Raw genomic sequence first — 17,436 nt, 5'->3', positions numbered from 1 at the left:
AAAAGAGAGAAAAACAAAAAGAAACAATAATAGATATTTTATTTAAATTTTCAATTGTTACAACTAATTCTAATTCTACCCCAATGCAAATTATACTTAAATGGGATTCTAATTTGAGTTTTACTATTTTTCAGCATAATTCTGTGTAAATCACTCTTGCTGAAGATTATCAGGGGTTGACAGCCAGTATCTCATTGGGGGGTTCTTCTTCCTGTCAAGGAGAATCTAAGTCACCCTAAAACTTAAAATCTCAAATAATTAGTGAATAATAAAACACAAACACTCAGAAACATATTTACAATAGGCAAAGCCCCTGAGAGATCTAGTATACATGGGTTTGGAAACTAGACAAAGAAAAAAATGGCTCTGGTGATTTATTTAAAGGGGTATATCAAAGGTAGGTATAAAATTTCAAGGGTGGAGTCTTGCTTGTGATGTCTTCCAATCAGCAGGTTGATTGACATCTTGGCAAATCACATCCATCTCAGGTGCTGTATGAGCCACAGCAGAGTGGGAAAGAGATTCACATTGTCCCTAGGCAATTGACCACAGAAAATGTCCACTGGTCATACCTAGACACCAGCTGTCTATATCTACTAGGCTTCCATGTGTGGTGTCCCATGTGCAACCCAAGAATGGCTCTTGACAAAAGATAATTGTTAAAAACAAAAACAAAAACAAAAAATAGCTGGAGGATAGAAACAGAAGACAGAAATAAAGCAGATGGTGAAGTTAAATTAGATGATTTTTAGATTTTGCTTTTTTTTTGTTGATTTTCTAATGAAGCCTTCCTCTATAAAGAGGACTTAAAAGGATGAGATAAACATAAGCTGAATCCTTATATCTGCATCCCTGAGCAGATATAAAAGAAGATGTAAAAGATGACAACCAAGCAGCTTTGTAGAAAGCTCTAACAATATTTTCTCTGATGGTACAAAAAATAGCAGTCAACAATTATGTCATAATATTAGGAAGTCATAAAATATAAAAGGCACAAACAAGATATTGTGTCTAAACATGCATGTCATCTACTGAAGTTAAAATAGTAAGTAAAGTTGTTAGTAAATCACTAAAACTCTGAAATAAATCTCCAATCATTGATATAAGGTATAATAAATGGTATTTAATCACACAGTACCTATATTTTAATTAATGATGTGCACAATTTTAATTATTATAAGTTGGAAGCATATATATATATATATATATATATAGAGAGAGAGAGAGAGAGAGAGAGAGAGAGAGAGAAATAAGCTCAGCCTCCTTATACTACTTTAATAATAAAAAAAATTAAAAAGATACATTTAAGTCAAATTGAAAAGTATGGCTTAGAATTAAAAAGGTTCTAACCTAAATTTTTTCAACTGTTGTACTTAATATTATTTTAAAGTCAGCTTTTTTGCTGCTATGATGAAAAGACCCGACCAGCACAATAGTAGAGGAGGAAAAGTTTATTTGAGGGCTCATGGTTTCACAGGTCTCAGTCCATGGACAATAGGCTCTATTCCCTGGGACTCCAGGTGAGGCTGAACATCATGGCAGAAGAGTGTGGTGGAGGAACACAGCTCACATGATGATCAGACAACAAAAAGAGACTCCACATGCCAGCTATCACATACATACCCCTAAACCATGCCCTCAATGACTTATCTCCTCCAGCCACACCCTACCTGCCTACAGTTTCCACTCAGGGGATTAATTCACTGATTACATTAAGGTTCTCACAACCCAATCATTTCTCCTCTAAACCTTGTTGCATTGTCTCACACCTGAGCTTTTGGAGAACACACTTGTGGGAGGCTGCCTGCCCATGAGTTAAGCATCCACTGTTAGATTTGAGTAAAGGGGGTATCAGTCTGGCACTGCACTCCCCATGCTGTGTGAAGCAAGTAGCCTTCACCTTCACTTCAGCAAAGAAGTTTGTGTCAGCTCTAGACTTGAGTGTTACCCAGTGGGATTGGGCAACCTCCCTTGAAACTTTATCCCCTGCCTTACATGGTGTAGAATATTCTATCAAAAATCCTTTGTTGCCTTTTCCCTATAAGTAAAGCGATTCCTGGTGTACTCACTCTTTTGCCTTCCAGTGTGGAAGAGGACCATTGAGGTCACAGAGCTATTCACCCTCCCTACTCCCCACTTTGAGAAAAAAATTACTTCTGTGTCCATGTGGTCTTTTAGCTGCCAGCCCACACCTCACAGAGTAATTCTGATTCCATCGCCTCTCCTGAGTCACAAAAGTTCCATGATTGCCCAAAAGTTTAAGTCCAATGTCTCCTCTGAGACTCCAGACAATCTCATAGTGTGAGCTCCTGTAAAAACCAAAAGTACTTTACAAATATCCAATATACAAAAGAATTAAAAAGGTTCTAACCTAAATTTTTTCAACTGTTGTACTTAATATTGTTTTAAAGTCAGCTTTTTTTGCTGCTGTGATTGAAAGACCTGACCAGCACAATTATAGAGGAGGAAAAGTTTATTCGAGGGCTCATGGTTTCAGAGGTCTCAGCCCATGGACAATAGGCTCTATTTCTTGGGACTCCAGGTGAGGCTGAACATCAAGGCAGAAGAGTGTGGTGGAGGGACACAGCTCACATGATGATTGGACAACAGAAACATTTCCATTCAGAAAAAAAGGGAAATAGAGGGGATGGGTTCAAAGTCTAACTGAAATCCAGCTGGGCCAACAAGTCCTGTAACTTCAAGTCCAGCATCTGGGGTGCATGGTAGGTTATGTTCTGTTCAACAGGCTTTTGTAGCTCTACTCCTGTGACCTTTTGTATTGCAGCCCAAGTGGCCTTTCTGTTGACTTGTTTTAATTCAATTCCTGCAGCATCCATTAGTGGATATTCCACGCCACTGGCATTTCTTAATCCTGGGGGTCTCCACTGCAGCTTTGATTTTTCTCCTCACATCTCCATGTATTGCCTTCACAGGGCATGACCACAGGGAGGCCGACCCTGCTGTGCTTTGCCTAGCCTCTTAAGCCTTCCTTTGAAATCTTGGTGGAAGTCTTCATGAACCCCTAACTCCAGTATCTTGCATCATGCAGAATCAGCACCCAAAGTTCTGCCACCATCTCAAGTAATAGCCAAGCATCCAGTGACCCTAATATCTAAACCATAACAAATATAAAGTTCCTGATTTTAACTCTATTAAAGCATCTGCTGTATTCATAGGACTTCAATTTAATGTATATTAAAAAGGAAAGTTACTTGGGTGGATTATAGTTATAATTTCAACTCATTAACAAGAGAAAGCCACCATTCATTTTTAAAATTTAATTCTGGAAAATTTTACATACAACTGCATAATATAAATATCATCCAGGCCTCACTGACTATCAAAACTTTGATTAAACTTGATCTTATTTAAATTCCTTATAATAACTCAGAGTTATTCTGTACTTCCAAATTTATTCTTCCTCATATTTATCTCTGGATCCTTATTTCTGTGACCTTGACTGATTCAATTTGTGTCTGGGCAAGGTAAATCACAGCGTTTAGAAACTATGTATTTTTTTCTATCAAATAATCCATTTCAATAAATGTTGTGATAATTAAAAATTACAAAATCCTGAACCATTTATAGAGATGATGACATCAGAAGTACACTACCTTTTCTCCCTAATTGCCCCCCCCTGCCTTGTAGCTTCTGCTGTTTGGGAAGACTAGTCTTCCCATATATAGTAATTCCTGATATCTGCAACACTCTGGGAGGTGAAAAACAATGGATAAACTATGGAGGAGGAGTCTAGCCATGACATTTGACTTTTCAGTTTCCAGTAAATACATGAAAATTATCGTATTTTGTTATAAAGACATAAATATTTGTATATATGTTTAACCAAATTAGAGTTAACATTATACAGCCATTTTCCACTGGGAATTTTAATTTGAACATTTTTCAACAATCATTAATAAACTTCAAAAACATTCTTCAAATGGAGGCATGCTCTATTTTTTGATACAATATTCTTTTTATCCATTCCTCCTGCTTAATTTGATACTTCTATTCTAAAATAAATAAAATATAGTAAACATTTGCCAATCATGTTTAATGAATCTTTTTACTAACTTTAGGTATTTCTAGATATTGAATGGTTACAAATCATACAATTTTACATACTATTAAACTATCATTAGGCAGGTTTATTCCAAGTTGTATTTTTTTCTGTGAAAAATGCTGCCTCATTTTCCTCTGTGAAACAAAAATCTAATTTCTATATACTTTTGTGTTTTGTGATGAAGATAATAATATTATATATCCATATTGCCTCCTTAAAGGAAATAAAATTTTAGACAATGTGAACACTGTAAATATATATTTACTCACACTTGAATTTTTATATAAAGTTAATATATAAAAATTTATTGCCTAATTTTATTTTTTCTCTCTTTTTAAACCTTCACAATATAGTATACATTAATCCTAAATGAAGTATACATATAATTCTAAATGAAGCCAGAAATACACCCCACTATGACAGAGGATTATTAATTTCCTGCTGACTAATCAGGTATAGACATGGCCCATTATATTACAGAGCTAAAATTAAACTAATATTCTAGACTTATTCACTCATTACTACAATGCAGTCTACTATAGTGCTGTCCTAGGGGGCAGCATTTTGGAAGATTTGATGAATGCAATGTAATACAAATGGATAATCATCTCATTCCAAGAATCTAAGAACAAAAAAGACTTCTGACTCTTTATGGTGTTTTTTTTTTTTTTTTTTTTTTTTTTTTTTTTTTTTAGGGCTAGATATGGGAAAGTCTGAGTCTGAGTAGATAAAAATTCCTAAGCCAGTTCTGCCTCCTTTAGGAAATTTCCCTAGAAATACTTGGGAAGTATCTCAGATGAGCATCTACATTCCCATTAAAAGGTCTTTGAATAAAAAGATTGGACTAGAAATAAAATGCATTTGAGCATGAGTTGGCAAAAGAGTTGGGAGCCATGGTTCAATGTTTTGAGTATAACTCATTCCAGAAAAATCAGTGCAATGATTGCACACTGAACCTGGTATGGTCAACTTCTATCCATAAAGACTTTGAGGCAAAGAATCATCATTGCCATTGGTAAGCCAATTAAAGATCACATTTAGAATTTTGACCTGGAATTATTCTGCTCTCTCTATCTTTTTTTTTTTTTTTTTTTGCTTCTGTCATTATTCCCTCATATATTTCTTAATTTACATTTATAAGTTCATTCAAAATGATAATTGTATTTTTCTTACAATTTAAAACTTATTAAAATGTTATAATTTATAATTTTATCTCTTAAAGTTTATTTTGAATGAACTTAGTATGGGTATTAAAAATTTTTTTGGTTAATTTTTCCCTGATAATATATTGTTCATCATTTTATTTAAATAAAGATGAAGTTTAAGATAAGCTCAAGTAAATAGTACCCACTTGGATTATGTTTACTTTTATGTAAATTAAGCTTTATAATTGATTGTAGTTGTCTCTTTTCTATCTTCTGATGAGTAGATGTTTTTAAATTTAATGAAATCAAATTAACAAATTGTCTTGTGCTTTATCTAACAAATCTGTGCCTGATGCAAAGCCCTGAGAAATGCCACCATCCCATGTTTTCTGTTTATTTCTGTTCCCTACACATCTCATGATTGTAACTTTAAGGCCCATGCTACATTTCAAATTAATTGTGTATGGTTTGAGGTAAAGGTAGATATTCATTTTTCTCATGTGCCATTTGATGAGAAAACATTCCTCTCTCAATTCAACTATCTTGGTGTTTCTGTTGGAAATCTATAAACTTTTCCCTGCTTATCTATCTGAACTATCCCTTTTGTTCCTCTGATGTCTTAGTCTATACTTTTGCCAACATTATATTCTTTATAGGAGTTAGTTTTCAAGTATCATTCAAAATCAAGCAGGAAAAATCCTAGAGATTTGTTTTCATTTTTAATAATGTTTTGTATGTAACACCTTATAAGTGATTCTACATACATTTCAAAATTGGTGTGCCAATGTCTACAAAATGCTTGGGAATTACATTAAGAAGACAAAAGATTATAAAAATATTTAATCTTTCATGCAATTAAAACTTACTTAATTATACTATTTACTCTTATGCAGTTTTAATATAGCTGTTTTGGCCTATTTTGTTCAACTTATTCTGAAGCATTTTTTTATAATATCAAAATCATGCTTAATTTAAGCTTTAGGACTGTTCAATATTAATTTCACTTTCTGACATATTGTTTATATAGTGTAGAAATATTAGTTTCTATATGGTAATCCAACATTTTTAACATTTTTATAGAATTCTTGTGAATATTACATATATATATATATATATATATATATCATCCTACTTATTTTTGTGATGTTTCATTTATATTTATGTTTTATGTTTTTTATTTTGTGTGTGTGTATATATATATACACACACATATACAGATATATGTATATATATATTTTCTTCTTTTTATATTTTTTCACTGGGAGAAAATTTTAGAAAAATTTTGGATAATATCAGTGAGTGTTAATATCTATGCCAACATTAAGGGGAAAGAAATCATGTTTACACCAATAAGTATTATGCTACCTTTGGAAGTCTGTGGTAGCTTTTATCAGATTGAAGAAGTTTATCATTGTCAATGGTTTCCTGAATTTGTGTCATGAATAAAGGTGGTTATTTATTTTAATTTTTTATATATTTATTTATTTATCTCTGTCTAGTTAGATGACCCTATATTTGTCTTTTACTGAAATAACTATTCTAGAAATCTGAGAGAATATTTATCCTAAGCCAAAAAATATTTCTTGGTCTTGAAATACTTTTATATATTGCTCAAATAAACTTATTTTCTCTTTTTGTTTAAGATGTTATTTGTATGTTAGTAATATCTTAATAAGGAATATTTTATTTTTGAAATATCCTAGTCAGATTTCATTTTCACAGTCTAAGTTGCCTTTTTCTGCATCTATTGTCATCTCAAGAGATGCAGAAAAAGCATTTGATAAAATACAGCACACCTTCATGTTCAAAACACTTGAAAAACTGGAGATAACAGTAACATATCTCAACATTGTGAAGACTATCTATGCTAAGCCTCAGGCTGACATCATTCTAAATGGAGAAAAATTGAAAGCATTCCCTCTAAAAACTGGAACAAGACAGGGATGCCTTTTTAACCACTTCTATTTAACATAGTTCTTGAAACACTGGCCAGAGCCATTAGACAGATGAAAGAAATTAAAGGAATACTTATAGGAAAAGAAGAACTCAAATTAGCACTATTTGCTGACGATATGATTTATACCTAGAAGATTCAAAAAACTTCACCAGAAAACTTCACCAGAAAAAAGATCTATACAATGAAAACTACAGAACCGTAAAGAAAGAAATCAAAGAAGACCTTAGAAGATGAATAGGCAGAAGTAATATTATCAAAATGACCATATTCTAAAAGCACTATACAGATTGACTGAAATTCTGATCAAAATTCCAATGGCATTCCTCATAGAAATAGAAAAAGCAATCATGAAATTCATCTGGAAAAATAAAAGACCCAGAATAGCTAAAGCAATTCTTAGCAGGAAGAGTGAAGCAGGTGGCATCACTAAACCAGACTTTAAACTGTACTCCAGAGCAGTACTAACAAAAACAGCTTGGTATTGGCACCAAAACAAACTGGTAGACCAATGGTACAGAATAGAGGACACAGAAACTAACCCACAAATTTACAATTATCTTACATTAGACAAAGACACCAAAAGCATGTATTGGAGAAAAGATAGCATCTTCAACAAATGGTGCTAGGAAAACTGGAAATCCGTATACAACAAAATGAAATTAAACCCCTATCTCTCACCATGCACAAAAATCTACTCAAAGTGGATCAAGGACTTAGGAATTAAACCAGAGAATCTGGTACTAATAGAAGAAAAAGTATGCTCTAATCTTCATCATGTGGGATTAGGCCCCAACTTCCTTAATAAGACTCCTTTGGTGCAAGAATTAAAGAATCAATAAATGGGATGAAATCAAACTAAAAAAGTTTCTTAGCAAAAGAAACTATCTGTGAGATAAATAGCCTACAACTTCGGAGCAAATTTTTAACCCTCACACATCAGATAGAGCACTAATCTTTAGGATATTTAAAGAACTTAAAATCTTAACACCAAAAAAACCCAAAAAAACCAATCAATAAATGATCCAAGGACATTAACAGACACTTCTCAGAAGAGGATATACAATCAAGTAACAAATATATGAAAAAATGTTCATCATTTCTTTCAATTAGAGAAATGAATATCAAAACTACTCTAAGATATCATCTCACTTCAGTCAGAATGGCAGCTATTTTGAGACAAACAACAATAAGTGTTGGCAAGGATGTGGGGAAAAAGATACATTCATACATTATTGGTGAGACTACAAATTGGAGCAGCAAATATGGAAAGCAGTATGGAGATTCCTTGGAAAACTGGGAATGGAACCACCATTTGACCCAGCTATCCCTCTCCTTGGTCTATACCCAAAGGACCTAAAAACAGCATACTACAGGGACACAGACACATCAATGTTTATAGCAGCACAATTCACAATAGCTAAACTTTGGAACCAACCTAGATGACCCTCAGTAGATTAATGGATTAAAAAATTTGGCATATATACACAATGTAATATTGCTCAACAATAAAAGAGAATAAAATCATGGCATGTGCAGGTAAATGGATGATGTTGGAGAAAATATAAGTGAAGTTAGCCAATTCCAAAAAAGCAAATGCCAAATCTTTTCTCTGATATAAGGTGACTGACCCATAATGCAGTAGGGAGGGGGAGCATGGGAGGAATAGACATGGGAGGAATAGACAAACTCTAGATAGGGAAGAGGGGTGGGAGGGGAAGAGAGGGGGCAGGGGATTAGCAATGATGGTGGAAACATCATTATCCAAAGTACATGTATGAAGACAGGAATTGGTGTGAACATACTTTATATACAAAAGAGATATGAAAAATTGTGCTCTATATGTGTAATAAGAATTGTAATGCATTCCATTCTCATGTATTTAAAAATACTATCAATTAAATATTTGAAAAAAATTAAATATTATTTAATTATCATTAAATGTCTAAAATGTGACATGTACTTTTAGATTCTTGATTTGTGTAATTTCTGTGCTTTCTCCATAAGTTTGTGAAAGATACATTTTATTAATCTTTTAAAATAATCAAATACTGTCTTTAACTGATTTTTTGTCTACTTAGGGACTCTTTATTAATTCCCTAATTTCTGTAAAAATCTTAGTATGTTCTATTTTCTAATATTATCATACTTATAGTAAAAGAGTACATTCTTTTATTTTAGCTTCTAATTGTAGAATATCAGATTATTAATTAAAATGTAGAATTTCAATTTCTCAGTTTATACAAATTGATCTGAATTCAACTTCACAATATTTGAAGCCAAGAAACATTAGTAAAGCAATATGTGAGGCAAGTTGACAAGTTAGATGAAATGTGATAAAGATTTGAAGTTAAAAAAAAAAACACTGTAAAGCAGAAGAAAAGTTGATAATTAGAAAGGAGGAGGAAGAATTATCAGTTTCTGATCAGAAATTGTAGGCAAAGCTGATATTGCTAAAGCCATTCACTATCCACAGTTCCTGAAAACATCAATGCACAGAAGGAATTCAAGAAAATGCAACTTAATCCATGTTAAGTTTGAACTATGTATGCAATGTTGAAGGTGAAAATACCATTCAAATTCCTTTTTAAAACAATCCAAACTGGTTTTAGAGTTAATATAAAATTAGTATTAAAGTTGAAAATAGGTAAAATTATTCAGGAAAAAGTGAGGGTGGAAAGAAGTTTTATAAAGCAAATTCAGAGATAATACTCAGAGATTGTCCTAAAATAGAACAGGAACTACTTAACCCCTACCCTCATCCCTTCCAACCAAATCATAAATAGAATGAAGTGAAAGAATTTCAGATAAAAGTGAGAGAGATATTTCTGTTAGATAATTTACTACCAAAGAATGGCTACATAAATATTAAGAGAAAAAAATGGTTGTGTATTCTTTATGGTGAAAGTATACATTCATATGAATGAAAATAAGGATTCAGGGGTCATAAAGACTTACTTTAATCTAGCTTTACCCTTCCATGTAAATAATGTGAACTTGGAAAAATATCCAAAACTTAATGGCCTCTATTTTTTTATGTAAGATGGGATGAGGTTTATGAGAAGGCCAATGGGTAAATATCAAAAATATGTATTATATCCAAAATATGTAAGCTATCAAATAGTTACTTCCTTATCTACGTATTATTATATAACAACATTATAATATGCAACATATGCTTGTCAATGTACATATCTTATAAATGTCATTGATGAATTCCGTAAATTGGCTTTTCATTATTGAAAAAAAAAATTACTTAAATACCTATGCTACAAGAACATAGAAAATATAATAAAATGAACATTATGTTCTCACTATATTTATTCCTGAAATTTAGCATTAAAAAATTAAGTATTGGGGGAATGAAATTGCGCTACTTTGTATAATTGAGCTGTGTTGATAAAAAGTTAAACCAAAATTTCATATTATTGTAAAAAAATCAAGTATTACCAATGTTAGAAGTCTCCTCTCTACTTTTTAATTTCACTCCCCCATGGTCTATAAATAGCTCTTCTACTAAACTTAGTAAGTAGAAGTCATGTGTATGTTTACTAGTTACACTTTTGTTATGTATTTATGCAATTACAGAAAGTATCAATTTTTATATTTTAAAAATATAAATAATAATTGCCATACTGTATATGTATCTTTCTTGGACAAGATTTTTAAAATTCAAATTTTTGGACATTTACAACTGTTAATACACATAAGGTATTGCACCAGGACTATGCCATGAAGATTTTTGTAGTTGCTGCTGTTCTTCTGGGGATTGAACCCAGAGGCACTTTATTACTGAGCTTCATCCCCTTTTATTTTTAATTTTCTATTTTGAGGCGGGATCTCACTAAGTTCCTGAGGCTGACCTTGAACTAACAAGTAGACTAATTTCCCCATCTAGTTGGGGAGTTTAAGGCCTTAGTAACTGATTATATACAAAGATGTATCTACAGGAATCAATTAGCTATATGATTATTTTATAATGAAAGCATTGTCTGGAAAATTTATTAATGCTTTCTCACCATAAATCTTCCAAGTTGAAAATACATACTACTAAACTTTATGTATTTCATATTTATCTATACACACCCCCCCACACACATATGGTTATATTTCTCTGGATTAAATTAATAACAGCATTTGAAATACTGACTGGCTAAAACTATTGTATTTAAATACAAAAGAGCTAAATTACTTGGCTGTGCATTAAATTACTTACTGTGAATCTTCCAATTACATCGAAACACAATTCTTCATTCAGACACTTGATGCTGAGTAGTCTACACTGGTCAATTACTTTCTCACAGTCTTTTCCAGTAAATCCTGACATACAACTGTAAATACATCATCATAAATTAGGAAAATTGCAATTCAAATATTTCCATAAAAGTCTATTATTCATCTTCAAAAGTAATAATGCCTTGTTTAAATTATATATCACTCATATTATTACATGGTAGCTTCAGTCATTAATTGTCTCCCTACATGTTGTGGTCTTGGGCAAGAAGAACAGGTTTATTTATATGGAATATACTAGAGCAAGTATTTATTGAATGGTCTTAAGATTACTGTTTGAGATTTAAGGAAAAAGTCAACTATGGCTTATACTAACAATAAAATACAGTTTGGGAAGAAATAAGACTGCTAGTGAAATGTGAAAAAGGATGAAAAATTAGATTTTTAAAGCTTCGTAGAGTCATCAAATACTGATTTTTGTGCTAGCAAAAGTTAATGATGACACACATGGATTTATAACAGTGCAGAGAGTTACAGTGGACAATAATGGCTTAGTTATTGTTGAGGTAATAATAGGGATATTGTTTGTTTTATCAATTTTGAATTTTTAAATAAGCAATCTGTAATCCTGTCTCCTGTAGTACATTAGCTACAATCTATAAGTTGATAAAGAACAGACTGGGTTCTGACTACCTTTGTTCCCATTCTCAGTAATTTTTGAAAAATATCCCTATGCCTAAAATCATTTCATGAACTTTCTATTATAAAATGGAATGGGGCATTACATGAAAGAAAACGTGTTTCAGTATAGACACCAGGTATTTCATTACCATAAATAATAATTCTCAAAACTTTAAGTTGTTTAACAAGTTGATTTATTAATGAAGTTAATTTAGCCATATATTCTATTTAATGTCCTCCTTAGGACACAAGAAAATTTCATAAAATAAGGGATTAAAGGCCACAGTGACTCAGCAAGGTGGGGGACAGCATCAAGGAAAGGGTTTATTAATGTAACTTTTCTATTCTTTGAAGTACACAGCTTTGCATGTTCATTCAGCAGAACTGAATTATTTGTTCATTTACTTCAGAAATGCCCATACTTTCAAACACCTCTTGGGTGAAAATTCCAAAGTAGGTTTTTGCAAAAATCAACAACTTTCAAATACATTTGTTATGATTTCCTTCAATCTTCATGAGCCTGTGTGCTATAGAATGCAATCACTGTGGTATAAAGGAGGAAACAACCAGATGAGTCACATCAGCCACTTTAGTTATATTGTTTATAAGTTTCAGAGTTGCTAATAAAATTAAGTTTGGCCTGACTTTAAAGGTGTTTCCCTCCAAAGCTCCATAGATGAAGATGAGTTAAGATATTTAATTTACATCTTTCATTTTGAAGAGTTAAGAGATCCAGAAACCACTACAATATGAAAGCTATCATTCCAATCCCTTCATCCTGAGGAAGAGGTTGTGTGAGCAGATGTATGGGGGGAAAAACATAATAGTCACATGAAACTGAAATATGGCAGTCATCAAAATTTTAAGATACTACAGTACCTTTTTGATGACTATCATATTTCAGTTTCATGTGACTGTCATGTTCCAATTTTCCTTTTGAGTTGGAACAGACTGAATTAGTTAAGAACAACTAATGAGGGCTGGGGCTATAGCTCATTGGTAGAGCACTTGTCTTGCATGTGTGAGGCATTGGGTTTGATTCTAAGCACCACATAAAAATAAATAAAAATAGACATTGTGTCCAACTACAACTAAAAAAATTTAAAAAAAAACAGCTAATGATGTGTGCGATTTTGAACTCATATAATTCTGTGGTATACTGTCCAAGAATAGGATCAAGACTGTGAATTAAAGAAATGACTACTATTCTGGCCCTTAACAAGAATTGAATCAACAGGTTGCTGGGTAAATATCAGGCAGCAGCAACTCTGAGAAAGTGTTTGTAAACAAAGTAGATATTATGGATCCTGAAAAATTGGACTCAAGAATTTGCCCTAAATTTCAAATAGAATCAACATTGGCCAAACCTGTTAAATGTGTATGATTTTTACAAAAAACAAGGTAGAGGATAGTATAATGAAATAACAAACATGGAAATGACTTAGTGGTAATGAAAATTTTAATTAATGTAGATGATTTAAGATAGAATGTTCTGAGATAAAACTGGATTAAGAGAACCTATGGAGAACTGGACCTTTTGGAAATTCCACAGTAGAGTTCTACATGTTTACATAGTTTGTTTTACATTTGTTCTTTGCAACTATAAGCTCAGTGGGTGAGTCCAAGTAATAGTACTAATTTTTATCCTTGAGATGTGTTCCCCTTTTTTGAGAAGGACTTTCATTTAGGATTTCCAAGAGTCTTCTTTCATTTCCTTGTCTTTGTTTCCTTTCTTCCATTCTTCTTGCCTCCCTATATTCATTACTTCATCTCTCCCTCCTCCTCCTCCTCCTCCTCCTCCTCCTCCTCCTCCCTCCTCCCCTCCCTCCTTTCCCTTCCTTTCTCCTTCCATTTCTTCACACCTTCCTTTCCTCCTTCTTCATGTAAATGCCAGCATGACATACAGTCCCTTACAGGTATAAATACAAATCATCATGACTGTGGTTATATGATTTAAGAGGGATATTTGCTTCCATTAAAATATGTAAATGTCTATTTATACTTAACTCCAGTTTTGCTGAACTCCCTACCAAACAGCTAAATATCTTGGTTCTAGAATGTTCTACAACATGAACACTCTCTGGACTTCTGGATTTCATCTCAAAGTGTGGGATGAAAGTTATTGGAAATCTAAAATTTAGAGTATTATACATACATCTACTGCAGTTAATTGGTTGGATAATAAGCATTGAAATTTTTGGAATACATAAATTTAGTCTGGAGGCTGATCAAGGGGCTGTGTTGGTAGTAAAGATAAATAGAATATACTTCATTCCAGTATACAGAAGAAACATAAATAAATAAACAAATAAGTAAAGATATTTAGGAGGTGAAATAAACAAAATGATGAAATTTTATGTCTTTTATTAACAAGAAAAACTATAATATGTCAAGTAGTGTTTGATTATTTTAATACTCAATAATTTCATTTCATACTTTTTACATAGTTTCTTTTCTTATTTATTTATTATATACATGACAATAGTGGAGTGTATTACATTCATAATCATGCATTATAATCCAATCAATAAATGGGGCGAAAACATGAACAGACACTTCTCAGAAGAGGATATAAAATCAACAAATATATGAAAAAATGTTCATCATCTCTAGCAATCAGAGAAATGCAAATCAAAACTACTCTAAGATACCATCTCACCCCAGTAAGAATGGCAGCTATTATGAAGACAAGTAATAACAAGTGTTGGCAAGGATTCGGGGGAAAAGGTACACTCGTACACTGCTGGTGGGCCTGCAAATTGGTGCTGCCAATTTGGAAAGCAGTATGGAGATTCCTTGAAAAGCTGGGAATGGAACCACCATTTGACCTAGCTATTCCTCTTCTTGGACTATACCCAAAGGACCTAAAAACAGCATACTACAGGAACACAGTCACATCAATGTTTATAGCAGCACAATTCACAATAGCTAAACTGTGGAGCCAACCTAGATGTCCTTCAGTTGATGAACGGATTTAAAAAATGTGGCATTTATACATAGTTTCTTTTCCTCTGGCTTATTGTTATTTATTTTATTTTTTCTCTTCATAATTCCAAAAGCTTCTTTCATAAGTCCACATTATTAGTAATAAATTTTAGTTTCTCTGATGCATAATCAATAACATATTATTAGAAGCTGGATGTGGGGGCACACATTGGAAATCTCAACTGTCTTTGGGGCTGAGACAGGAGGATAGCAAGTTTCTAGGCAGCCCAGTCAATTTAGCCAGACCCTGTCTCAAAATAAAACAAAAAGGACCAGGGCTATAGTCAGTAGTAGAGGAGTTTTCTATTATATGAAAGGCCCTGGGTTTGACCCCCACCTTGAAAAACAAAAATAAAACACCCACATATTTATTTACTTTGGAAAAGAACTATTAATCATTTAATATGCATGCATTATCATTTCATATATACACTTACATTTCTCTCTTATGATTTATACTTTCTTCACAGTCTAAATTCTGGGAGTCTTTTTTAAAATAATTTATTCCTATTAGTTTCAGATTCTAATACTAAATATCATTTTTTTTCCTACTGAATATTCTGTTTCAGGAGCCCTAATTCATAACTAATTTTTGTTATGTATTCAGATATTCTGTTTAGATTTACCTTTGTGACACATGTGTATGTGTGCACACAGAAACACACACATGCTTGCACATTTCAATCTTAATTTTTTACACCCTATTTTTGTCCTTCACATTTCCCTATTTGAGATTTCTATTCTGAAGCATTTAGTAAAAATGTTGTCAGTTTATTATTGTTTTCAGATAGAATATTTGGAGATAGGTTGTACACAAAAATATTTCCTTCATCATCTAATATATATTAATCATGTATAGATTTGAAGAAAGCTGCAGTCTTTTGGTAGTCTACAGATACTTTCTACTTTGTCGGCTACCAATGCTTTGGGAGTGTCTTTACCTGACCTGGGTTGCAAATAAACAATATGATGTCACCCTACTTTTTCTTCTAATTACTTTTTCTTTGTAGGTAAATTGACTTTGCTGTCTTGAAGTTTAATAGATTTTCCTCTTGTGGCTTTATTGTCAATTTGAGTTGCATGGAGCACCTTTTTAATATTCAGACCCAGTTCTTTCTGTAGCTCAAGGAAACATTCGACTTGATTATTTATTGCTTCCTCCTATAATCTTTTACAACTTCCAGAGCTGCTATTGTTCTAGATGATTATTTTTTTCTTTTTTTATATTATTTTCTTTTTCTAGTCCTGCTATTATGCATATGTTGGGTCTCCTTGATCTCTTCCTTGATGCTCAACCTCCTCTGTTATTGTTCATTCATTCACTTAATGAATACGTTTTGAGCTTGTAACATAGGTATTTGTTTTTCTAGGCATGGTGCACATTTTAGTGTACAAATTTCTTTCCCTCATTGAGCTTATCATTTAATGAGAGAAGATAGAAAATAAACAATTGGGTATAGAATATTTTGAGAGAAAAATCCAAGCAATTTAAAGTCAACAGGAAGCACTAGTGGTTTCCAGGTTTTCAAAATTTGCCATGGGCAGCTTTATGGAAAACTCATTATTGGTTAAGATCATAACTTAGGGTGAGAGTCATTTATTCTCATTAAGATGAAAGCAACTCTTCATTTCATTATTACTTCAACTATCTTAAAATAATTCTTCCATTAAAATATTCTAGACATCTGTAATGTGGGTCATCATTTCCCCTCAAATTTCAAATAAATGAAAGTTTGGGTTTTTCAGTGCATTCTTTTTTTTTTTTTTAGTGTATGTGCGTGTGTGCTCCTCTTGAATCTGTTGGCATATTTTATTAGTTTTCTTATTTAAATTGCCAAGTTCAAAGACTTCCAGTTCTATTCATTTTGTTTTGATTAATTTCTTCTCTACAGTTTAAGTCTTCTCTTATATGGGCTATTTTTCTTTGCTACCTCATCAAGTTCCGTATCTCCCTGCACTGTTCCAAGTGAGACATCATTTGGCAAAGGGAAGGAAAATCCTGCCAATGAAGTTCAAGTAGCTGTCCTATCTGTCCTCTTCTGAGAGTCTTGGGCCCAGCCTCTCTCTTGCATTATATGACACTATCCTCCCTCTTTGGCAGCTGAAAGGCTTCAGCCCTTCAATTCAGAACATCATTCATTCTTTGTGGAAAAAGAGAAGAAGAACACTTAAGTGGGGCTGATTTTTGACTTCTTACATAATCAAAGTATTTATATGGATAAAGTATTCACTATTCTCTGGTTATCTTCTTGTTATGCTATTTTAATAATGTTTGCCTAGCTCAAAAAGCAATAAAAATCTGCATGCATTGCTCCTGTTGAGATGAAAAAAGGTAAGACCAAATTTATTTAAGCTGCTCAAAATATTTAACAGCC

At 32.5% G+C, this 17,436-nt stretch overlaps 1 protein-coding gene across 1 annotated transcript in view; it reads right to left on the bottom strand.

The window, feature by feature from the left end:
- Positions 1-17,436, bottom strand: part of Eys (EGF-like photoreceptor maintenance factor) — a 1,574,159-nt gene that overhangs the window by 1,458,894 nt on the left and 97,829 nt on the right. Inside the window, 1 exon segment of the mRNA XM_077801488.1 lies at positions 11,379-11,493. Coding sequence (XP_077657614.1) covers positions 11,379-11,493 — 115 coding nt within the window.

The sequence above is a fragment of the Urocitellus parryii genome, chromosome 8, assembly GCF_045843805.1.
Source record: "Urocitellus parryii isolate mUroPar1 chromosome 8, mUroPar1.hap1, whole genome shotgun sequence".
NCBI lineage: Eukaryota > Metazoa > Chordata > Mammalia > Rodentia > Sciuridae > Urocitellus > Urocitellus parryii.
This window is presented reverse-complemented; position numbering and strand designations above follow the sequence as displayed.